At 39.9% G+C, this 26393-nt stretch overlaps 1 protein-coding gene across 6 annotated transcripts in view; it reads right to left on the bottom strand.

Annotated features, from left to right (window-relative positions):
* The window catches only part of SEL1L2 (SEL1L2 adaptor subunit of ERAD E3 ligase), a 106585-nt gene that overhangs the window by 30960 nt on the left and 49232 nt on the right, over window positions 1-26393 (bottom strand). For 5 of the 6 annotated variants that reach the window (XM_031656108.1, XM_031656109.1, XM_031656112.1 and 2 more), the window contains exons 5-9: window positions 8079-8132; window positions 7563-7622; window positions 7391-7472; window positions 5902-6056; window positions 4966-5022 (exon numbers count right to left, since the gene is read on the bottom strand). In XM_031656108.1, the coding sequence (XP_031511968.1) occupies window positions 4966-5022; window positions 5902-6056; window positions 7391-7472; window positions 7563-7622; window positions 8079-8132 (408 nt within the window). The remainder of the gene's footprint in view (window positions 1-4965; window positions 5023-5901; window positions 6057-7390; window positions 7473-7562; window positions 7623-8078; window positions 8133-26393) is intronic. The other variant, XM_031656110.1, reaches the window with a different exon arrangement.

Below are 26393 nucleotides of genomic sequence, written 5' to 3'. Positions count from 1 at the left end.
ATTTTTAAATTTACATGTCCATAATACTATTGCTTCAATTATATAAATCTTTATTAAACACCACATGAAACTACCACCAAGAAAGCTACCTTGATGGATACACATGAGCCAACCTGAGTTCTTGTTCTTGAAGAGTTAAGATCAAGTATCCATCCATCGATCCATCCATCCATCGATCTATCCATCCATCCATCCATCCATCCATCCATCCATCCATCCATCCGTCCATCCATCCATCCTTCCTTCCTTCCTTCAAATATTAACTGAGCACCCATCATCATATTTCACAGATTCTAAGATGTACATCTCCTCCCACCTCATTTCAATCAGGACATTTCTTACTATCAATGGCATATTATAATATATATTGGTGTTTTTTTTTTTATTCCTCAGAACATAAAATATTTGTGTGTCTTACAATTGCTGGTGTCTTAGTATGAAATATAGTAAGCCCCAGATATTATGTTAAGTAAGTAAAGTTTTATTATTTGAACCCATATCTCTCTTTTAAAAAAAGATCATGATTTTTCATCAGCTATAAGCAAATCTGTAGTTTAATCAGTTTGTAACATTTCCCCTAGAATGAAATGCCAAGAAAATGTATTGTTCTAAAAATCTTTATGAATACTTTTTTTTTCTTTCTTTCTTGAGATGGAGTCTTGCTTTGTCACCAGGCTGGAGTACAGTGGCGTGATCTCAGCTCACTGTAACCTCCGTCTCCTAGGTTCAAGCAATTCTCCTGCCTCAGCTTCCTGAGTAGCTGGGACTACAGGCGTGCGCCACTATGCCCAGCTAATTTTTGTATTTTTAGAAGAGACGGGGTTTCACCATGTTGGCCAAGATGGTTTCAATCTCTTGACCTTGTGATCCGCCCACCTCAGCTTCCCAAAGTGCTGGGATTATAGGCATGAGCCACCGTGCCTGGCCTGAATACTTCTTTCGTCTCTGGCTCTGTAGATCATCCTGAGAAGAGATGGTATTAGCTCTTTTTAAAAATTTTTTAATGGGTAGCAGGATAGACAAAGCAGTTGCCCTTACAAATTTGATATTATTCTTCTGCTAGGTTTAATTTAATTACGCTTTATCCATTTTAATAATATTCACCCAAACATCCCGCTTTCCTAATCCAATTTACTCTGAGCCTGCATATATTTAGAAACGCAAATAAAATTAAAATCTATGTGTAGAAATTTCAAGATAATGTAATCAAGAATTGCATATACAGTATTTTTCAATAATTAAGAATTTGGTCAGGGGGAGGGTAAAAATGTTTTCTGTGATGACAACTCATGAGAGAGATTAGTTCAACCAAACAATGAGGAAGGAAAAGAAAGGCCAGCTAGTTATTTCCAGGTATTTTGAAATTTCATTTTCTGAGAAGTGGACTGGAGCATCATATTTTATTTATTTATTTTTTTTTTTGAGACGGAGTCTCGCTCTGTCGCCCAGGCTGGAGTGCAGTGGCCAGATCTCAGCTCACTGCAAGCTCCGCCTCCCGGGTTCCCGCCATTCTCCTGCCTCAGCCTCCCGAGTAGCTGGGACCACAGGCGCCGCCACCTCGCCCGGCTAATTTTTTGTGTTTTTAGTAGAGACGGGGTTTCGCCGTGTTAGCCAGGATGGTCTCGATCTCCTGACCTTGTGATCCGCCCGTCTCGGCCTCCCAAAGTGCTGGGATTACAGGCTTGAGCCACCGCGCCCGGCCTGGAGCATCATATTTAAGGAGAGTCTTGTACTAATAATTCTCTTTGGTGGACTGAAATATTAGCATACTGGCTCAAGTGGTGGTCTTCAGGCTGAGGACTGTAGTTAAGAATAAGGTATTGTATATTTCAAAATAACTAGAAGAGAGGATTTTGAATAGAATATGACAAAGAAATGACAAGTGTTTGTGGTGATGGATTTGCAGATTACCCTGGTTTGATAATTACATAATGTATATGTCACATTTGCATACATATGTATATATTACATAATGAATACATTATGTAATGATCAAAACATCACAGTGTATCCCATAAATATGTACAATTATTATGAGTCAATTAAAAAAGAAAATAAAATAAAAAGAAAAGAAAACATTATCCTCTCTGAGGAGGTGAGACTTGGAAAGATGAGAAGTGAGGCATGAAAAGAGCTGCAGTAATAGCCTTTTGGAAACTGGATTTATCTTTGTATCTTCCCTCTCCCTTATGCATCTCCCCTGCCTTCCAAGTTGATTCTGGCACAGCTACACTATGGTATGTTACAAGAATGACCGCAGTACTTTGCAGCTCTGCTCATTGAGAGGAGAAGCCCATTTCCCTACCTCTCCAAGCTTGCTGGCCTTGTGATTTGCTTTGGCCAAAAGAATGTGGCAGAAGTGATTTGTCAGTTCTGAGCTCAGGCCTCAAGAGACTTCTGCTCTGGTGTTCTTCGAACCTTTGACTGCCATGTGGAAAGCTTGGGCCAGTTGGCTGGAGCATGAGACCACATGGAGAGGGACCCCAGTCATTCTAGCAGTCACAGAGGAAGCCATCATAAACCAGCCAGCTCTAGCTAATGTTCCAGAGAACTGCAGATGCATGAGCAAGCCCAGCGAAGATTAGCTGAGCCTGGCCCAGATCAGAATTGCTCAGCTGAGGCTAACCAAAATTGCTGACCTGTCAAAATCATGAATTAAATAAATGGTTATTATTGAAAACCACCTAAGTTTGGGACTGTTTAAAATGCAGACAAAGATAACTGATAGATAAGTCAATTTGTCGTAAGGTTTGATATTTCAACTGGAGTCCTCCATTCAAGTTCAGGTTCATTAGGCTGAGAGAAGAAAAAAGGACCAGCCTGTGTTTACCCCAGAGAGTACCTGAACCACAAGGATGGTTCTGGAATTAAACTCGTCTTCTTGGGATATCTGGAAGCAGAAGGCCCAACCCACTATCAGAAAGAGCTGAAGGAAACTGAGAGATCATGTCATTTCTTCTTCTTGCTTTATAAATGAGGGAACAGATTTTAGAGGCTGTTTTTTGTTTTGGCCTGGGTCAAATGAAGTTTAATGGAAAGAGCTCAGGTTTTGATTTCTGAAGGCCTGAGTTCAAATTCTGCTTCTTAAACAATCTTACTTCCCAGTTGTGAGCCTTGAAGCAATTTATTTTATGTCTCCAGCCTCTGCTGCTTATTTGTAAAACAGATGTAATAAAACCTTGTGAATGAGCCCACAGGAGATCCTGGCTGGGCTCCTGGGTGACACTCAGTTGCCTGGCTGCTACACAACAGCTCTAGGATCCTGCCCTGGGATTGCACTTCATCCTCACCTGGAGGCAGCTGTAGCTGCCATCTGGTGACCACAGTGGCTGGAGCTGACTGAAGTACCAACTTTGTGGGATTTTATTGCACTGTACAAAGATTGGTTTGTCTTCCCTACAGCTGAAGCTAGGGTGCCCTCACGTCCAAATTTCATGTTTATGGAAAATGAGGAAGCCTTCCTAGTTACACATTCTACAATTAACATGAGAAACTCATTGCAGGCTGAAATCTGACAGAGTAATATTATGAATCCAGATATTCCCATCTAAGAAGCTAAAACTTTGGTTATGATTAAGATGAAAGAAAAATCTATGGATCTTCAACTGAGCTGTCTTGGGGTGAATATGCTTATTTAAATTCCTACCTATTTTATCACATTTTATGAAATGACTTCGACATTTACCTGATGTTTACTGGACTTCATATAAAATACAAATTATAGCACCAAAGACACATTCATAAAATAACACAAAATGAAATGCAAAGTAATAACAGATCACTTTTTTAGGTAATAGCCTTATAAAGTAGTTGTTTCTATCACTTAGCCATTGGGACTATGTTGAAATAGGTTATGTGTTCCTTTGAGACAAGGAGCATGTGGCTCCTATAAATGAAAAGACCAGCAAAATCATCTTTAAAAAAAAAAATCCAGTTACTTCCCAGGTCTGTGGTGATGTAGGGCCTTGACACCACTATCAGAATCTAAGCAAGATCCCATGACCCTGGCATCTTACAGAGGAGGATCCTGTGTAGGTCAAGTTCATTTGTTCATTTGCTTTTTTCTTCACTATAAATTTGAATGGTTAATTAACTTTTTTTTCTTTTTCTTTTTTTTCTTTGTTTTTTGTTTTGTTTTGTTTTTTTATGGAGTCTTGCCCTGTCGCCCAGGCTGGAGTGCAGTGGCATGATCTGGGCTCACTGCAACCTCTGTCTCCTGGGTGCAAGTGATTCTCCTGCCTCAGCCTCTCGAGTAGCTGGGTTTACAGGCATGTGCCACCACACCCGGCTAATTTTTTGTAATTTTAGTAGAGACAGGTTTCACCATGTTTGCCAGGATGGACTCAATTCTCCTGACCTCGTAATCCACCCGCCTCAGCCTCCCAAAGTGCTGGGATTACAGGCGTGAGTCACTGTGCCTGGCCGGTTAATTAACCTTTTAACCTCACTGAGATAAGGTAAGGTTAAGCAAAATGATTGAAAGGAGCTTTGCAAATGTATAAGGATGTTTAATATATTTTTAATTATATTAAAAGCAGTCTGTCTTCTGATTTAGCCAAATGGAGGTGAAGTTGCTTCTCAGGCTCCTTAGCAGTGATCCCCAGGTGGACTCTGCGGCTGGCCTTGGGTTCAGGCTGGCAGGTGTGGATATTCTCTCTCCTAATCCTGGCCCAAAGTGTGTGTGAGTGGGCAGAGACTAGGTTCTGCTGGAACATGGATACTCCCCTGCCTCGATTGCTCCTCAGAAGTCCCTTCCCCTTTGTTCTTGAAGGCAGGTGGGCAAGTGCTCCCTCTGGAGAACTTAGTTCTTCCTAAGAAGCTGGGAAGCATAGTTGACCAAGAAAGCATCAGTGGGCTTTCTGAGCAACTCTTCCACCTCTCCTTCTGTCCGCTTTCACTTCCCTGCCAGCCTCCCTCACTATTACCTTCCCCACCCCATGTGACTGGATCTTGAGATTGACTTACGTGGTAATCCTGATCCAGACCTTTCCTCCCAATTAGATGTAATTGTCCAAGAGAGACCTAGGAACGATGAGTTTGGAAATGATTTTAGCAGCAGTATTACTTTAAATAAATAAAACATTTATGTGGTGATTCTACGGTAGTATGTTGATTGTTGGACGCATTTGAAATGTCCTGAAAAATTCAGGGAAACATTCCAGACTATATCATTTATTGGGTAATTGGTTGCTGCTGGACATATGGCTTCCTTAGTGGCTGGAAGCCGGCCTGCTGGGGTACAGAATCACCCAGGCACGTAAACCTAGGGGCTTTAGCTCTTGACCCTCAAAGATTGTGCAAATACTGTCCCATTCCCAAAGACAGAACCTTTCTGGATTGTAGTTTATTCATATTAAAACCAACATTGGGGCCGGGCGCAGTGGCTCACACCTGTAATCCCAACACTCTGGGAGGCCGAGGTGGGCAGATCACGAGGTCAGGAGATCTAGACCATCCTGGCTAACACAGTGAAACCCCGTCTCTACTAAAAATACAATAATTAGCCAGGCACGGTGGTGAGTGCCTGTAGTCCCAGCTACTCGGGAGGCTGAGGCAGGAGAATGGCGTAAACCCGGGAGGCAGAGCTTGCAGTGAGCGGAGATCGCGCCACTGCACTGCAGACTGGGTGACAGAGCGAGACTCCGTCTCAAAAAAAAAAAAAAAAATTAATTTTTAAGGAATAAATGCAAAAACATTGCTATTATTATGGCAACTAGTTCTCCAGTGGGCTACAGGAACTGCAAGTAGCAGGGAACAAAACAGGAGTAGGGCGAAAGGAGGGCATGTCTCTCCCCTTTCCTATTTAGGATAGGGTGTTGTTCATCCCTCCAGGACTCAGAAAGAATTAAGGCCCTTGTAATTTTCATGTTCTAAAAACTCAATCTCATCTGTATACATTACTTGTATCTGAACATCTCCTCTTTCTGCCAAAAATTTATAGTATTGGTATATGTCCCAATCCAAAATCTCACTGTTAGAACTCAGATTTTCAGGTCTTTCTGTTAGTCTCACTTTTTCCACTGGAACACCTTCACTTTTTTCAAATGTGTCAGCAACTGTGAATAAAAACAAGCCAGAGAATAGCTAGAAAACAGAGGCTGCAAGAGATAACAGTCAATTTAGAGAAAACACCGTTAGCTTATTTTCTTAAATTGTGCAGAAATCTGTTCAACTAATAGAGACAGAAGATCCATGAAAAATAGAAATTTGCAGATTTTGGGCCAGGCACGGTTGCTCGTGTCTGTAATCCCAGCCCTTTGGGAGGCAGAGGCGGGCAGATCACTTGAGGTTAGGAGTTCGAGACCAGCCTGGCCAACATGGTGAAACCCTGTCTCTACTAAAAATACAAAAATTAGCCAGGTATGGTGGTGCAAGCCTGTAATGCCAGATACCTGGGAAGCTGAGGCATAAGAATTGCTTGAACCCAGGAGGCGGAGGCTGCAGTGAGCAGAGATCAAGCCACTGTGCTCCAACATGGATGACAGAGGGATACGCTGTCTCAAAAAAAAAAAAAAAAAAAAAAGTGCAGATTTTTGTTTATTGGGTTCTCTAGTTCTTCTTTGCAACCTATGCAAGTATTGTATCAACTTATATCAGACTCTACAGAAGATCTTGACCAAAAAGACTCACGGAAAGGGGATATTTTAGGAGCAGACAACTCACTCTATCCATAATTTTTTTCTGGGACTAAGACTATAATACAGGTATAATCACTGCTCTTTAATTACTTCCTATGGATAGTCTGAAAATAAATATAAATATGCTTGAATACACCTAACAAAGTGTGCAGTTTGAAATATATATAGTAATTCAAATTTCACTAAGCACATGAAATGATCTTGTTATATATAGCATCTTAAATTCAAAACTATTTTTTTTCCTCCTTCTTTCTTTTCTCAGATCCTCATAGTGCCAAAGATGTGTGTTTAGATGTTATTCTGATTACATTTAGACTAATGGTTGCTTGAATTGTTCTCATATGTGGTGATAGATACCTCCAATGTATGTACCTTACATTCATTCCTTTAGGAATTTTTGGCAGTCATCCCATATTCTAAATGTTATATTTATGGTAACTGCTTAATATTTATTGGTGTTACATTCAAATCCTCAGCAAAGGAAAGAACATCACAAAAGCAAGTAAAACAGAATTGTTTGGGGATACATATTAACGAAAATAAAAACTGAGTATAATCTTTTAAAATTATTTGGAAAGTAGCTATTAAGGAAACAGAAACTCTGTATTATATTAAAAGAATTGTATTACAACATGTTAAGAACATACACTTTTGATATTTTCATAAGTTTATGTCAATTGAACTGTTACTGATTCATTTTTCTAATTCCTTGGCAGCTGTTTATTTTTAAATAAGTTATGTGGATTACTTACTATGATCTGCCACTTTCTTGTAATAACTTAGGGCAACTTCACAATTCTGTAGAACATTGATTCCTGACAAATATCTGTACCCCTAAAACACCAACAGATGCATCTTAATATTCAAGACAATGCTGTATTTATGGCATACAAATTTGGTCCCGAGAATATTCTGTTTACAAACCAAAATCATCTGGGACATGATGCTTCCTCCAGCACTTCCAAAGGTGTAATATATCAGTGCCTAAAGTAAAAACAAACAAACAAAAAACCCCCCAAACCAGGTTGGCCATTTAAATTTGAAACTCAAACCACGATTCCTTTTTTATTCCTAGTCCCACAATGACCCATTGAGGTACTCCGAAATAAATTTCAAATTTCACTCTCCTTTGTAAAGATGGCTGCCGTTTATTAGGGGTTTACTAATCTCTGGAGTCTGTGATAAGGGCATTGTATAAGATATTTCATTTAATCATCATAATTTCCCTATGAAGCAGATACTATCTATCTTCAATGAAGAAGTTGACTTATGAGGCTTTAAGAAACTTATAGCATAAGAACACTACATTTCTTTGACTATTAAGCTGGTGCTTTCAACTACTACACTAGAGTGAACCCCTTTAATTAATGAGTAGATTTTATTCAATGTCCATTTTAAAGAAATCAATTTTGTTCCAGAATAAAACAGAATGACCTTTACCTTAGCTTGATCATATTCCATTCCTATTCCATAAGAAGACAAAAATCCTAATGCCTAAAGCACAAAAGAAAAAACACAATTTAATCAATTTATCTCATATTTATTCTTATCTGTATGGATAAGGGATATCTTAAATGTGTGCTTCATAATTTGCATTAATTTCTTTTTTTTTTTTGAGACGGAGTCTCTCTCTCTCGCCCAGGCTGAAGCGCAGTGGCATGATCTCGGCTCACTGCAGTCTCCGCCTCCAAGGTTCAAGTGATTCTCCTGCCTCAGCCTCCCGAGTAGCTGGGACTACAAGTGCCCACCACCACGCCTGGCTATATATGGGTATTGATTAGGAGTCTATAAAAAGAGCAGTCCTAACCCCTGTCCTGTGCAGCCAGGCGGATAGCCCATCCCCTGACCCCACTGGAGATGGGAGGCTTATTCCCTGAAGAAATTAAACCAAGGAGACTTCAGACTTTGAGACACAGACACATTAAAGAATATCGGTGAAGAACAAGGCTGAAAACAGGAGTATTAGAAAAGTCTACATTCTGTATAATGAGTCTCCGGCTCTCTTTCCCAGAACTCTCATATTTATAACCCCACGCAGGAGGTATCTGAGATACCTCCTACTGTCTTACCCCAAGTAACCAATTTACCATCAACTTCCAGTGAATTTCACCTCTACAATATCTCTCCAATTCATTTCTTTCAGCACCTGCTATTGTGAGTTAGTCTCAATTCTCATGAGGACAATTGTAGTAGTATCCAGGCTTTTCTCCTCCTCTCCATTCTTCATATATGAGTAGAGCCAAATCTGCTTGTGTCGCCTTGGCGCTGTTTAGTACCTTTTAATGGCTTCCCATTGTTTTTTATTTTTATTTTTATTTATTTATTTTGAGACAGAGTCTCGCTCTTGTCACCCAGGCTGGAGTGCAATGGCCTGATCTCGGCTCACTGCAACCTCCACCTCCCAGGTTCAAGTGATTCTCCTGCCTCACCCTCCCTAGCATCTGGGATTACAGGCACCTGCCACCATGCCCAGATAATTTTTGTATTTTTAGTAGAGATGGGGTTTCACCATGTTGGCCAACTGGTCTCGAACTCCTGACCTCAGGTGATCTGCCTGCCTCGGCCTCCCAAAGTGCTGGGATTACAGGCGTGAGCCACTGTGCCCAGCCTGTTTTTTATTTTTTAAATTTATTTATTTATTTTTAAAAAGATGTCATGTGACTCTAACCCATTGTTTTTTAAATGTTCTCTTGAGTATACTAAGTTGACACATTATCATCTGTAAATAATAATTTTGTAAGTTCTTTCATGTAACCCATTTCCTTTTATTTTATTGGGTAAAACTTCCAGAACAATGTAATGAATTGTGGTCATGGCAAGTATTCTTTTTTTTTTGTTTCTGATTTTAATATGGATGCCTGTTGTGGTTTGCTATTATATATACATTTTGCTAATAATTTCAATTAAATGTTCTCCATTTACTAACTTTTAGAATCAGAAACAAATGTTGAATTTTATCACTCTATTTTCAGCATGTATTACAATTATTTATATTTTTTCTTCTTAGCATATTAATAAAATTCACTTAATCAGCATTTACTAAGCAGATGGTGCCAGGCACTGTCCTCTGCACTGCAGTTACAGAAATCAAAAAGAAAGTCAAAGCCTGTGTGCTTCCCTGGCAGAGGGTGGAAGGGCAGAAGGAACAAACTTCGTCCCTCAAGCCCTTTTATAAGGGCACCTAGTCCTATACAGGGGGCACCACCCTCATGGCTTAATCACCTCCTGAAGGCCTCACCTATTAATAATGTTATATTGGGCATTAAGTTTCAACATGAATTTTGGAGAGGACACAAACACTCAAATCACAGCAAGTACCATGAAGAAAACTGAAGCAGGATAAGTAGGTAGAAAGTGATATGGTGCTATTTTATTGAGATTAAGCTATAAAAATGTATTCTTAATGTTGAATTATCTTAATATTTCTGGTTAAAAATCCTACTTGATTAAATTTCATGCTTTTCAATTTGCTAAAATTTTATTTAGAAACCTTATATTGGTGTTTATAAATGATATCTGCCTGTTTTATTCTTCTGGATTCTTATTAAGACATTTTAGAATGATATTTAAAGATCTTCTTTTTTAAAAATAATTTACATAATAGAAAAAAATTTATGATGGTTTTATTGTATAGAATTTCCTAGTAAAACCATCTGAGTGTAGTGTCTTTGGAGAGGCTTATCTTTGACATTTTCAATTTGTTCCATAGTTATAGGTCTAGTCAAGGCTCCTACCACATTGATATGAGTGTGACCTGTAATACCCTACAGGAGGAGCTGATTTATATTTTCTGGAAAATGTCTTTATTTCATCTAGATTTTAATATATTCACATAAAGTTGAATATAGCACTGTCTCATAATTGCTTACATTTCTTTCAATCTGTGGTTTTATTTTTAAATTCTCAATGTTACCCATTGGTTATTTTTTAAAAATTGTGATAGACTGGTATGTAACTCAGGGGCCCTGGGTTTTCCAGTACACACTGAAAAAGTGCCCACTCGCAACTGTTGCACTTTGAGTTGTTTCAAAAAGTTCCTGGAAGAAGCTCAGCCTCAGAAAAACAGAAAACAGTTGGATCCAGAGATGGTTGAGTAGGAGATGAACTTTGGCGAACTCTCATTGTTATCATTTTAAAAACCTGGCCCAGGGAGGAGCTTATTCTCTATTTTTTATACATGTGACATATGTAGAAACATAATCTGCCACTGCGCCTGTGCGGCCAGGACTCCCTCTCTACACACAGTGATTCAGCTGACCAGCCCAAGACATGCTCGGTTTTCACGCCTGTTTGTGGGGGCACTGCTTTGGGGCACTACCTTTGGTGTCCTCCTTACTTGTTGCAAGCAATAAAATCCCCTTGTTAAATCCTCCTTGGTTATGGGCATTGGAGGCTCACCTGGCAACAACCAAATGCACCTATTGTGTGAGTAGCAGCTAGAGTTTTGTCCCCATTATTGGGGGCATTTTAAAGAATTAAAGAATTATCTCGTTTTTGTTTATGAAATAAATGACTTTGTTCTCTAATTCATTACATTGATTTCTGTTTCTATGTTTACTAATCCTTTTGTCCTATGTTTATTTTGCTAGAGTTAATTTTTTTTCCTTTTTTTTTTTTTTTGTTTTTGTTTTTGTTTTTGAGTCAGAGTCTTGCTCTGTCGCCCAGGCTGGAGTGCAGTGGCGCGATCTTGGCTCACTGCAAGCTTTGCCTCCTGGGTTCATGCCATTTTCCTGCCTCGGCCTCCCGAGTAGCTGGGACTACAGGTGCCCGCCACCATGCCTGGCTAATTTTTTGTATTTTTAGTAGAGATGGAGTTTCACTGTGTTAGCCAGGATAGTCTCGATCTCCTGACATCGTGATCTGCCCGCCTTGGCCTCCCAAAGTGCTGGGATTACAAGCGTGAGCCACTGTGCCCGGCCATTTCTTGTTTATTAAAAACACGTAAAGTTGTATATTTTCCTCTGCATCTGGCATTAGCCCTATTCCATAATTTTTACTATGTAGTATTATCATCATGATAAGTGCTTAATATGTCAGTTCAATTTCAATTTTGCTATTAATTAGGAGACTTGTAATTTTATAAAAAGTGTGACTAAGCTATCTTTTGGTCATCATTTTGTAGTTCATTGCTTCTAGTCAAAGCTACCATTTCTCAAATAAATTGAGATTTTTCTTTGTGGAATGATTAAAAAAAATTTTTTTTTTTTTTGCAAATTTTTAAAAATTTTGTTTAGAATGCTTTTCTCTGTAGTCTTAATTTTGCATGTAGATGTAGTGAGGGAATACTTTTTTTGTCTGCCTGGATTTTCTGTCACAGCTGTTCATACTTTCATAACTTCAGTTAAGTTATGTGCATTATTGGTCCTACATGTGTCAAGTTTAATTGATATATGCAACGTTCAAAAAGATTATGTTGAGATTTGGCATTAAAACAGAAGACTTTTAGGTGCTTTGGAAGGCGTAGAACAGAGCAGTAGAGTGTAGATTTCATATTGATGAAGCAAATATTCATTTGTAAGAAGAAGGACCACAACTTCCTATTTCCCTTCAAAGCAACAGTCAAGGTCCTAAAGAAACAAAGATGTGCCAAAGCAGATTAAACTTTATTACTAAATTATATGCAAAAGGATTAGCTGTCACAGCTGAGCTATGCAACTGAAGGCAGGAGAAAATGCCAAATCCCTAGGAATCGCTGAAAAACTTCATCTGTGCTTGCTGAGAAAAGTGCATTCTACCTTTTCAATTCTGAATATAAGTACCCTTGTTACAGTTACTTTGGCTGTGGAACAAATTACCCCAAAACTTAGTGTCATATAAAATCCATTTATTATGCTCCAAGATTCTGTGGATCAAGAATTTGGACAGGATACAATGGAGATAGCTTGTGTCTCATCCATGATACCGGGGCCTTAGTTGTAAAACTCCAAGGCTGGGGACTGGAATCATCTGAAGACTTGCTCACTCGCATGTCAGGCAGTTGATGCCAGCTGTTGGCTGAGACCTCAGCTGCAACTAATGGGCAGAATACCTACATGTGGCCTCTCCATGTTGTGTGCTCTCTTCATGGTGGCGAGCACACTGAGAGAGCCAGACCTATATCTTTCGTGTGTGTGTGTGATTTAGCCTTGGAAATGGTGTAATATTACTTTCATTAATCTTTATTGGTTGTAGTTACAAGCTCATCGATACAAAGGGAGAAAAGATGGACTCCATGTTTTCATGATATGTGTTAATGTTCTGCCACAGCATGTGACACTAGAAATCTTTCTGTTGCCGTTTTGGGGGCAGGGAAAGTTACTACAATTCTCAACAAAAACCAGACAAGTATAGAAATATCCCACTCCCTCTCACTAATGTACAGGTCTTGCCCTATTCCATCTATTTTTTCTTCCCTTCCCTTCCTTTCCCCTTCCCTTCCCCTTCCTTCCTTCCTTCCTTCCCCTTTCTTTTCTTTCTTTCTCCTCTTTCTTTCTTTCTTTCTTTCTTTCTTTCTTTCTTTCTTTCTTTCTTTCTTTCTTTCTTTCCTTCTTTCTTTCTTTCTTTTCTTTCTCCTTCCTTCCTTCCTTCCTTCCTTCCTTCCTTCCTTCCTTCCTTCCTTCCTTCCTTCCTTCCTTCCTTTCTTTTCTTTCTTCCTTCTTTCCTTTCTTTTGATAGGGTCTCACTCTATCACCCAGTCTGGAGTGCAGTGGTCCCATCTCAGCTCACTGCAACCTCTGCCTCTTAGTTCCAAAGGATTCTCCCACCACAGCCTCTCAGACAGGTGCATGCCACCATGCTCGGCTAATTTTTTTTTTTGATAGAGATGGGTTTTCACCATGTTGGCCAGGCTGGTTTCAAACTTCTGACCTCAAGTGATCTGCCCCTGCTCGACTGCCCACAGTGCTGGGATTATAGGTGTGAGCCACCATGCCTGGCCTACTTTTCCTTTTTGTAATAGAATATTTCAAATATATGAAAGTAGTCCAGGTGCAGTGGCTCACGCCTATAATCCCAGCACTTTGGGAGGCCGAGGTGGGCAGATCATTCCAGGAGACAGAGACCATCCCGGCCAACATGGTGAAACCCTGGCTCTACTAAAATACAAAACATTAGCCAAGTGTGGTGGCAGGTGCCTGTAGTCCCAGCTACTCGGGAGGCTGAGGCAGGGGAATTGCTTGAACCCGGGAGACGGAGGTTGCAATGAGCTGAGATTGTGCCACTGCGCTCCAACCTGGCAACAGAGTAAGACTCTGTCTCAAAATAAAACAAAATAAAAATAAAATAAAATAAAATAAGTAATATAATCAACCCCATGGTATCTATCAGCCAATTTAAGTATCCATTATCAACTGATAGTCAAGTCTATTTATACCCACACTGATTTCCCCCAGCCAGCCATCCAGTTTATTTTGAAGCAAATCTTAAGATAACATATATTTCATCTGTAAATATTTTAATATGTACCTATAAAAGAAAATCTTCTAAAATAACGTAACTATAATACCATATCCACCTAAAAGCATTAATAGTAATTCCTTAACATCATCAGTCAGTATCTACATTTGCCCAATTGCCTTGTAAGTTTGTTTTTTTCTTTTTTTTTTTTTAAGTTTGTTTATTTGAATTGGTATCCAAATGTGATGAACACATTGCAACTGAGTGGCATATTTCTTGCCTTTAAAAAACTCTTTTAAAAAATATATATATAAAAAAAATAGAGACAGGGTCCCATTACGTTGCCCAGGCTAGTCTTCAATTCCTGGGTGCAAGTGATCTTCCCGCCTTGGCCTCCCAAAATGTTGAACTTACAGGTGTCAGCCACCATGCCCTGCCTCTTAAGTCTTTTTTGATCTTTAAGTTTTTTTTTTCTTCCATTTTTATTTTAAGTTGAGGGGCACATGTGCAGGATGTGCAGGTTTGGTACATAGGTAAATGTCTGCCATGGTGGTTTGCTGCACAGATCATCCCATCACCTAGGTATTAAGCCTGGCATCCATTAGCTATTCTTCCTGATGCTCTTTCTCCCTCCACAACCCACCCTCTGACAGGCCCCAGTGTGTGTGGTGTTCCCTCCCACGTGTCCATGTGTTTTCACTGAGACAGCTGGTAGGAGAGGGTCCCTGGAAAAACACCAACCAGCCTGCACACTGGGGTGGAACTGCCGGTGGGAAGCACTCTAGCAGGGACTCTGGCCTTGCAAGGGTCCCTGTTTCCTTCTTTTCTTCCTTTTTCACCCAATAAAGCCCTGTCTTATTCAGCATTCAAATTGTCTGTGAGCCTGGATTTTCATGGCTGTGGGACAAAGAACTCCGTCTTTAGCTGAACTAGGGAAAAGTCCTGCAACATCATCATTCAGCTCCCACTTATGAGTAAGAACATGTGGTATTTGGTTTTCTGTTCCTGCTTTAGTTTGCTGAGGATAATGGCTTCTAATTCTATCCAAGTCCCTGCAAAGGGTATGATCTCTAGTATTCCATGGTATATATGTACTACATTTTCTTTATCCATTCTATCACTGATAAGCATTTAGGTTGATGTTATGTCTTTGCTATTGTGAAATAGTGCTGCAATGAACATATGCATGCATCAATTAATTTATTTGTCCTGTAGAGTTACTCTTAGTCATTATTTTGCTGATTGCAACACCATTTTCTGTAAATTGGTAGGCAGACTTAGAGGGTTGATCAAACTTAATGTAACTTATTTGACAAGACTGTCTCATAGAAAGTACTACGTTTTCCATCAGGAGGTGCATAATTTATTGTCTCTGCTTTGTGAAACTAGAAGCCACTGATGAGCTTGCTTAGGTCTGATGTAGGGCAGACAAGCCCTACAGTGGGGCTTAGCCTGTGAGGGTTCTTGGCTTTGCTCAGGAAAGAATTCAAGGGTGAGCTGGTGGTAGGGTGGAAGAAAACAGCTTCATTGAAGCAGCAGTGTTAAGAGCTTCAGCAGTGTTACAGCTTTGTAACTGCTCCTGAAGAGCAGGGCTATCCCTCAGGCAGTGTGCTGAGTAGCAGTGCAGGGCAGCTCTGCAGTCATATTCATACCTACTTTTTTTGTTGTTTTTGTTTTTTTTTTTTGTTTTGTTTTTGAGACAGAGCCTCACTCTGTCACCCAGGCTGGAGTGCAGTGGTGCCATCTTGGCTCACTGCAACCTCTGCCTCCTGGGTTCAAGTGATTGTCCTTCCTCAGCCTCTCAAGTAGCTGGGATTACAGTTGCCCACCACCACACCCAGCTAATTTTTGTATTTTTGATAGAGATAGAATTTCACCATGTTGGCCAGGCTGGTCTCAAACTCCTGACCTCAAGCAATCCACCCACCTCAGCCTTCCAAAGTGCTGGAATTACAGCCATGAGCCACTGCCCCTGGCCTTCATACCTACTTTTAATTACATATAGATTAAGGGGTGGTTTATGCAGAAATTTCCAGGAAAAGGGTAGTAATTTCTGGGTTGTCAGCTCATTGCCATGGAAAAGGGCAGTAACGCCAGGGTGTTGCCATGGCAATGGTAAACTGACATGGCACATTGGTAGGTGTGTCTTATGGAAAGTTGCTTCCACCTCATCCCTGTTTTAGCTAGTACTCAATTCGGTCCAGTGTCCAAGCTTTACCTCTGGAATCGAGTCCCACCTCCTATCTCGGATCCACTGATTCATTAGGGGTGGCAATGAAGACATTATAATTCTGTCATTCCTTCTTCATTTATTAGCTGAAATAATTCTATAAAGAAAAATGTCACCTATACTCTATTGTGCAGAATAGGCAGATAAATACTTGACTCCCTTTATCAGTTTTCAAAATAATGTGAGTTGGTTCTTTAATGTCCCCTGAAGTGATGAATGAGTGTTGTTTCTAGGTATCATTATGAACAAATGAATTTAAATAGATTTTAGATATTTCAGTCCATTACCATCATTATTCATTTTGGTGCTTGATCGTTCCAGCTTTAGCCGGTGGGAGCCTATTTGAGTTGGCTCCTCCATCCCTTGGTCATGACCCTAATTTCCTGACACCATCCTTCCTATCGGGTATGATAAGATATTTTAAGATCATCTTGTACATTTCTTCCCCACACCTGGAATTTCACATTTTCCAAATTACTGGTCCTTTTTTAGTAGAAAAGGACTTCTGGTTTTTGCTTTAAAAATAATTGTTTTGAGAGGAGAGGGTTAATATCTAAATTTAACTTTTAAAATATTTTTGTCAAATTAATCAATGCACGTGTATTAAAAGTTAAAATTCTGGCTGGGCGCAGTGGCTCACACCTGTAATCCCAGCACTTTGGGAACCGAGGCGGGCAGATCATGAGGCCAAGAGATCAAGACCATCCTGGCTAAAATGGTGAAACCTCGTCTCTACTAAAAATACAAAAATTAACTGGACGTGGTAGTGGGGGCCATAGTCCCAGCTACTCGGGAGGCTGAGGCAGGATAATCCCTTGAACCTGGGAGGCAAAGGTTGCAGTGAGCCGAGATCATGCCACGGCACTCCAGCCTGGGCAACAGAGAGAGGCTCCTTCTCAAAAAAAAAAAAAAAAAAAAAAAAAATTAAAATTAAAATGGTTCTGAAGAGCAGTTCAACTGTTTTGATAATTACCATTGTTATGACTCTAGATAAATTGCTGTTGCTTAATTTACATATTTCACACATTATCTATGGATGTGCTATGGTAGATGATGATTTAGATCATCAGTGTCACTTTCTCATGGTTCCTTCTCACTCCTCTCAGTAGAGTCATTTTTGGTCAGAACAGAATTGTAAAAGTCTGCTTGGGTGTTTCTAGTATTTGCAAGGTTCTACTCATTTGGAACTCATGATTTCTGTCACCATTCTTAGAAGTTCATTCCACACACTTATGTGTGCCATTGGTAATATGCCTTTCTTTCTATCCTTCTTATTAGCAACACTCTAGTCTTAGCTTTTCAACTTACTAGTCGAAGAAGTATTTAGGAGGTCGTGGTGGGCGGATCACTGGAGGTCAGGAGTTCAAGACGAGCCTGACCAACATGGCAAAACCCTGTCTCTACTAAAAATACAAAAATTAGGTGGGCATTGTGGTAAGCCTGTAATCCCAACTACTTGTGAGGCTGAGGCAGGAGAATCACTTGAACCTGGGGGGAGATGGAGATGGCAGTGAGCCAAGATCGTGCCACTGCACTTCAGCCTGGGCGACAAAGCGAGACTCCATCTCAAAAAAAAAAAAAGTATTTGAAACCCATAGGGTCACAAGCAGAATCCCGTGGAGTACTTCAGAGACCTGCTTTCACCTTGACATTAGTTCATTACTGTTAGCACTCTCCAACTGCCATTATCAAGTCCACATTTTTATTTTTCCATCTAGTTCGTGAGAACATCATGTGAGACTGTAAAATGTCTTCCAAAAATCAAAATACATCAAGATCTTACAATTCAATTAAAACAAAAGTACATCATTTTTAAAGTTTATTATAATTTCAATTATATTTATTACCATTTCCAGTACAAAGAACTCCTTAAATTTGGAAATTGACTATGGAGTTCATTTCCTAAACACATTATAACTCTAACATGCAGTTTATAAGCATAACTTGTGTCATTTATTTAATATATACACCAAAAATAAAAAATATATATGTATTTGGCCGGGCGCAGTGGCTCACGCCTGTGATCCCAGCATTTTGGGAGGCCGAGGTGAGAGGATCACTTGAGGTCAGGAGTTTGAGACCAGCCTGGCCAACATGGTGAAACCCTGTCTCTACTAAAAGACAAAAGTTAACTGGGTGTGGTGGTGTGAGCCTGTAATCCCAGTTACTTGGAGGTTGAGGCAGGAGAATCATTTGAAGCTGGGAGGCAGAGGTTGTACTGAGACGAGATGGTGCCACTGTACTCCAGCCTGGGTGACAAAGCAAGACTCCATCTCAAAATAAACAAACAAATAAATAAACATATAAATAAATAGTCTATGATTCTGCCAATTCCTCTGATCGCAAACATTCCTCTTTTAGGAAAGTGGACCATAAAGACAGTTTCTGCCAATGGAAGGCGTCTGGGATCCTGGTACTCCTCTAACCCTTGTATTATATATATAAATGGCTAAACTGGCTCTTTTTAAGGATATCTTCTGCCAATATTAGATTTTTATTTTTCTTGCAACTCTTGGCAATTTTTGATTCTGCTCAATTTAGAATCTAATTTAGTTATGCAGAAACATTGATGTAAACAAATATACTGACCTTTTTTTTAATAAGAAAATAAAGATACTGTTCTATTGAGTTGGGGTTATATTTTAAGATACTTTCACCAACAGTGGATCCTTTTGTATGGTGCCTAGCAAACTATTTGACCTGATCCTCCTGGAGAAATCTGTGAGCTCAGGAAGTTGTGAAGTCGGTTGTATGAGAGTTATAGTTCCATTCTGTGACTGGGGAGGGGCGTATTCCTCAGTATAAAACTCACTCTTAAATGTAAAGAGTAAAACCATGCTTTTACCAGCCTCAAATCATCAACCCAGGGTTACACTTCCACTCTCTTTAGCAGAAAACTAACAATGCGTGATTTTGAATTAACTCTCTGGAGGGCTGAGCTTTAATTTAATTTTTAAAATACTACTTGAAGTATGCCAGGACACTAGAGGAAGTCTTATGATCTTATGGGTTATCGTGTAGTAAATATGCTGATTATAGTGAGCACTGTCCTATACTTTTTTTTTTTTTTTTTTTTGTGAGACGGAGTCTCGCTCTGTCACCCAGGCTGGAGTGCAGTGGCGCGATCTTGGCTCACTGCAAGCTCCACCTCCCAGGTTCACGCCATTCTCCTGCCTCAGCCTCCCGAGTAACTGGGAGTACAGGCGCCCGCCACCATGCCCGGCTATTTTTTTTTTTTTTTTTGGTATTTTTTAATAGAGATGGGGTTTCACCGTGTTAGCCAGAATGGTCTCAATCTGCTGACCTCGTGATCTGCCAGCCTCGGCCTCCCAAAGTGCTGGGATTACAGGCATGAGCCACCGCGTCCGGTCTGTCCTATACCTTAATACTTGGGCATTGTCACTTACCAACTTTAGTCCAATTTTAGTATTTGGTCCTTTTCTGAGATAAAGGTGAGATAAAATGATATGGATTACAGAATGATTAAATCTTAATCCAGAAAAGAAAAATGTTGTGAATTGAAAGAGAAAGCGACATAATAGTGATGATACCAATGACACTATCAGTGGTTTGTAAAGGTCAAGTTCTGCAAATTGTTTGCAAGACTTGTTTATTTTTCCTTTCCTTTTTTTTTTGGAGACAGAGTTTCACTCTTGCCTAGGCTGGAATGCAATGGTGCAATCTCGGCTCACTGCAACCTCCACCTCCTGGATTCAAGTGATTCTCCTGCCTCAGCCTTCCAAATAGCTGGGATTACAAGCATGCGCCACCACACCCAGCTAATTATTTGTATTTTTAGTAGAGACTGGGTTTCACTATCTTGGCCAGGCTGGTCTCGAACTCCTGACCTCAAGTGATCTGCACGACTCGGCCTCCCAAAGAGCTAGGATTACAGACATGAGTCAGGGCTCCCGGCCCCTGTAAGACATATTTCTGAACTTAACCATTATGCTGTGTTTTTTTGTTTTGTTTTTTTTTTTGAGACGGAGTCTTGCTCTGTGCCCCAGGCTGGAGTGCAGTGGCGCAATCTCGGCTCACTGCAAGCTCCGCCCCCCGGGTTCACGCCATTCTCCTGCCTCAGCCTCCCAAGTAGCTGGGACTACAGGCGCCCACCACCACGCCCGGCTAGTTTTTTGTATTTTTTTAGTAGAGACGGGGTTTCACGGTGTTAGCCAGGATGGTCTCAATCTCCTGACCTTATGATCCGCCCGCCTCGGCCTCCCAAAGTGCTGGGATTACAGGCTTGAGCCACCGCGCCCGGCCTTATGCTGTGTTTTTAAGGAATTGTTACAGTGGCTGGGATTTAAATTAATAAAGAGTTAAGTTCAAATATTTTACTGTACTCCAAAGTAAATTACTCAAGTTCCATAATAACAATTTAAGCATTAAATATTCCTCCTTCTACTTTTTATATAAGAAATTATTATTAAAGGAGAAAAAAAGATTAAGCAATTTTCTTTTAATTACTGCATGAAGCTTGAAAGCACCTGTGATCATTACTTTTAGCTCAAATTGCATACCAAACAAAAGTGTGAATCAACCCTAATGAACAACTCAGGTACTGTCTGTACTCTTAATACAAAAAGAGCATTAACATCAAGAAGAAATGCTCAATGCAGGTAATTCTAGAATTATCAAAATGATCATTAGGTGGATACTAAAAATATTTTTTTCTATAGTAGCACAGTACTAATAACCTATAGTCCCTCTGTGAAATGCTTCTGTATTTTAATTTTTAAAAATTTTTTGGGACAGCGTCTCACTCTGTCGCCCAGGCTGGAGTGCAGTAGCCCCATCTAGGCTCACTGCAACCTCTGCCTCCCAGGTTCAAGTGATTCTCCTGCCTCAGCCTCCCAAGTAGCTGTGATTACAGGCATGTGCCACCACATCCAGCTAATTTTTGTATTTTTAGTAGAGACGGAGGTTCACCATGTTGGCCAGGTTGATCTCAAACTCCTGACCTCAAGTGATCCACCCACCTCGGCCTCTTGAAATGCTGGGATTACAGGCATGAGCCACCACACCCGGCTCTATAATTTAAATTTGGAATAAATAAAGAAAATGTGGAATCTTTGTCATTAAAATAGAATTATTATAGAATCACAAAGCATGATAAAATAGGCAAACACTCATATCTTTCTCTTTTATATGTCAGTGATGTTTATTTTTACATGATAGAATGAATTTTTTTATAATCCACAGCAAAACTATTTTAAACTATGTAACCAAGGAAGTGTATACATCTAAGTTAAATATTTTTTTTTCTGATATCAAAGGTAATACATACTCATGAATAAAACATTTAGAGGAAAAAAAACCAGAGAAATATTTTTAGAAAGAAAATAGGTGGCTCATGCCTGTGATCCCAGTGCTTTGGAAAGCTGAGTTTGGAGGATCACTTGAGGCCAGGAGTTTGAGACCAGCCAGGGCAACATAGTGAGATCCTGTCTTTAAAAAAAAAATTAACAAAATATTAGCCTGGTGTGGTGGCCTGTGCTTGCAGTCCTAGCTACTTGGGAGGCTGAGGTGGGAGGATTGTTTGAGCCCAAGAGGTTGAGGGTACAGTGAGCCATGATTGTGCCCCTGCACTCTAGCCTAGTCAATGGAGTGAGATCTTGTCTCAAAAACAAATAAACCTAGAACATAATCGCCACATATAGTGCCACACTTAGAGATCACCGCTATTAAATTAAGTTTTAAGGGCAATACAATGCAAATGAGTAATTTCTCTTTTCTTTCTCTCTCTCTTTCTTTCTTCCTTTCTTTCCTTTTCCTCCTCCCCTCCCCTCCCCTCCCCTTTCTCTTTTTATTTGAGGGACAGGATCTGGTTCTGTTGCCCAGGCTGGAGTGTAGTGACATGATCACGGCTCACTGCAACTTTGACCTCCTTGGCTGAAGTGATCCTCCCACCTCAGCCTCCCAAGTAGCTGGGACTACAGGCACGTCCCGGCACGTGCCAGCACTCCTGGCTAATACTTTTTTTTTTTTTTTTTTGTAGAGATAGGGCCTTACTATGTTGCCCAGGGTAGTCTTGAACTCCTGGGCTCAAGTGATTTCCCGCCTCAGCCTCCCAAAGTGTTAGGATTGCAAGCATGAGCCACCATGCCTGGTTGATCAATTTCTTGGTTTTTTTTGAGACAGGGTTTTGCTCTGTTGCCCAGGCTGGAGTGTGGTGGTATAAGCATAGCTCACAGCAGCCTTGACCTCCTGGGCTCAAGTAGTCCTCTGCCTTGGCCTTCCGAGTAGCTGGGACCACAGGCATGCACCATCATGCTCAGCTAATTTCAATTTTTGTAATTTTGTAGAGACAGGGTTCTCATCATGTTGCCCATGCTGGTCTTAAAATCCTGGGCTCAAGCAATCCCCCTGCTTCAGCCTCCCAAAATGTTGGGATTACAGGCATGAGCCACCGTGTCTGGCCATTTTTGACTCTTAAAGCAAATGAGATTTCATCCAACCTTCTTGTTTGGCAAATTAACAAATTTCTTATCGAGGACAGTTCATCAATATTAAGGAGAGAGTGAGTCTTTATAATTCTAATTTCTGCTTCCTGGATGAGAAATGAGAAATAGAAAAATATATAACTAATCTACCTCCAGCTTGGTAAAGTATAATATTTTATAGGACATCTTCTAGGGTATGATTGTTTGAAATTTCCTCTATTTCCACCATTTTCATGAAGACTATTCCGTTAATTAATAGTTATTATTTGAATGGTATGGAATCTCTGAAAATCAATTTAATGGACTCTGTTTATAACCTTAATTGCTTTCGTTGCCCTTATCTGGATTTCCTTCAGTTTATTTGAATTTTTGCAAGGTAAACCACTGAAGGTGCATGAAAAAAAGTAATTCTGCCTCCTTTCCTCCATCCAGCTTTCCTTTGTACATAGCCAGAAGTTGCATTTCTTCCCTTCTGTCTCCTTAATGCCACTTTAATAGGAATTCCTATGTTTTTGTTCTTGTTATTGTTAAATAGGGTCCCTACCAGACCTCTGGCACTCCAGGCTCGTCTCATCTATTATATTTCAGTATTTCTGATTGTTCTTCCCTTTCCCCTCAGAGATAATAGATGTCTTCATTCTCTCTTCTCTCAGTCTCGCTGTCTCTCTCTCATTCTCTCTCTCTCTTTCTCCAGTTTCTTTACCCACATTTCTGTTGCTATGTTGTCCTCACAGTTCCCAACACTTCCAGCAGTGCGGGCAGGATTTCTGTACCAGGCTGGCACAAACAACCCAAGAAGAAAGGTGGTCACTGGGCCAGCCTTATTAGAGAGCTGTAGTCAGGATGGCCTGTGGCCAGTCTGGTCCTAGCAACCAGCCATCAAACTATTGTTTGTGGCACAGAAGCTCTTTAACAAGTTGTTCTTTGCACAAGGAAATACACCAACTGCAAGGGGACTTGCTATTGGAAACAGATTTTGCTATAGTGGTGACAGGGATGATAGTCAAAATATAGAACTGAATCCATCAAAGCACTGGAATTTAATCCAGCTATAGTGCTGGGGGCAGGATCCTGGAGTCTCCCTGCTTATCCAGATGTTAACACTATGCTTGCTAGATCATGGGAATTTTGGGGTCGGGGAATTCTAGTGAGGAATAAGGGTGGATGTCAGGGAGGGCATAAGAGAGGGTTGAGCAGATACTTTTAAATCAATCAATATCATAGTATTTTAGTATTTTAATAAACAGAGGCCGTGTGTGGTGGCTCAGCACTTTGGGAGGCCAAGGAGGGTGGATCACCTGAAGTCAGGAGCTTGAGACCAGCCTGGCCAACATGGTGAAACCCCTTCTCTACTAAAAATACAAAAATTAGCCAGGTGTGGTGGCACAGCCTGTAGTTCCAGTTACTTAGGAGGCTGAAAGCAGGAGAATCTCTTGAACCTGGGAGGTGGAGGTTGCAGTGAGCCAAGATCACTCCACTGCACTCCAGCCTGGGCAACAGAACGAGACTCCGTCTCAAATAACCAAACAAAAACAAACAACAACAACAACAACAACAACAACAAACTTGTTCAGCTGAATTTTGTATACCAGGTCAATGTCAGCCTTTTGGGCCATAAGTTTGTCCTCACTGATTTTCTGTCTTCTGGTTCTCCTTGAGACCAAAACTCACATATCTAAGTAAATATCCCCATTTTACAGAAGAGGAAATTGAGCCCCAGAAAGGACAAGTCACTAGGGGCCAGCTGGAGCTGAGATGTAAAGCCAGAACTGACTGACCCCAAAGACAATGCTGTTGAGACTGAAATTGTTACACAACAGTATTCATTAATGTTCTTTAACATTTGCTAAGGGCTCTTGAAGATATTTTTTAGTTCTTACGGCAACCTTGTGAAGTAATGTGGGTATTACTATCAATCTCTTTTTACCCTAAGATAATAGATATAGGTTTGGGAAACCTAAGGTTTAGAGAAGTAACTTCTTCAGAGATACTAAAAGAATAAACAAAAGATGGAAGAGCTACTAAGTGGTAGAATATATGGACTCACATATGGTCAAAACTTCTGACTTGGGAACCTCTTCTCTGCCACCACACTATGCCACCCTGAAGTCTGTAACTGTACATTTCTTAGAGTACCGTCTCAACAATGCCTGCTTTTCTCTGCAAAGATGACTGTAATAATTCGTGACCAGTGGTTAGACATTTAGAGTTGTTCCTCCTGGCACTGGGTTGGCACTCAGCCAATTACATTCTTCCACATGATTCTCCTTAAAACCAAAGGCAAAAAAAGAAACAAAAAATGGCAAGCAACTGATGGTCACTTAACTGGGATTTGAGGATATTTGTGGCCATGTGATAACCACACTACTTAGAGTAACACTAGCTAGATGTAACTGACTAGATGTAACTACATTAGCTAAAGTAACACAAATTAGACGCAATAACCACATTACCTAGAGTAAAACTACAACTTCAACTCTAAAATCCATGTGTTTTAGGAACCATGGTTTCTAAAGTAAGTTTGGAACTTCTTTTCTGGGAGTAATTAATATTTCGACCTTGTATCAAATGCTTTATTTATATACAAACAAGTGAAATCTTTGATGTTTCCTTTATCCAATATTCTAGACTGAGTGTAAATATCACTTCTTCCTTGAAACACTCTTTACCTTCCCTAGGCAGAACTAGCCAGACCCTCTTCTGTGACTAAAGCACTTTATACTTACCTTAACTATAGTCCACCTAAATTGTGCTATTATTTGTATTTCAGGTTGACCTAGGAGGACTCTGACCTAGTAATCTTTTTCTGCCCATTAACTACATTATGTTTGACACATAGTAGCTATCCAAGAAACAATTGTTGACTTATTAACTAATGTATACACACACTAAGAAAATAAAATTCATGTTGACATAGTTTGGAAAGAAATTAAGTGTTGCCATTTTTAGTGGTGGGAGTGAGGGTAACATTTGGTCTTTAGTGATACCATTTTTAGTGGAGCAAAGTGTTATCTGTGGTAACATTTGGTCTGTCTTGGAACTTTATATTTTTGATTAAGCAAATACAAGGAATGAAGGTTTAATAGCTCTCATATTTTATTATAACATTTACAAATCTGTTTATTGCATTATTTCACATGTAATTTCAAGAAAGAGTCCCTGATGTAAAAGCAGTATTCGGCAACTTAATTTAAATGATGATGATTTAAATAATTTAAAATGATGATGTCGGTCTGTATATATTAACATGGAAAGACATCTATGATACATTGTTAAGTGAATAAAGAGCAAGTTAGGAAGGAGCAACTAAAGTATTAGCTCGTTTTTGTAAAAAAAAAAAATTCTATGGAGTCTTGGAAAATATTCCAGAAGAATAATATTGGAGTAATAATATTATTTATATCCTCCTCCTTGCTTAAATCTTGTATCCTTTAACCAATATCTCCCTAATCCCCCCTCCTCCCACATTTCCTTTCTCTATAATGAAAGATTACAGTGTTCCAGGTATGAAACTGTCTTCCCACATTATTTTAATCCTCACAATAACTCCATAAATTCACTTATAATTAATTAATTAATTCCTTGTTCAACTTATAATTCTTGTCCCAGGCACTGTGTTAAATGGTAGAGATATAGCAGTGAACCAGAAGGATGCAGTACCCAATGTTTCATCATTATCTTAACTTTACAGATGAAAATTAGTGAGGT

The sequence above is a fragment of the Papio anubis genome, chromosome 16, assembly GCF_008728515.1.
Source record: "Papio anubis isolate 15944 chromosome 16, Panubis1.0, whole genome shotgun sequence".
Lineage (NCBI taxonomy): Eukaryota > Metazoa > Chordata > Mammalia > Primates > Cercopithecidae > Papio > Papio anubis.
This window is presented reverse-complemented; position numbering and strand designations above follow the sequence as displayed.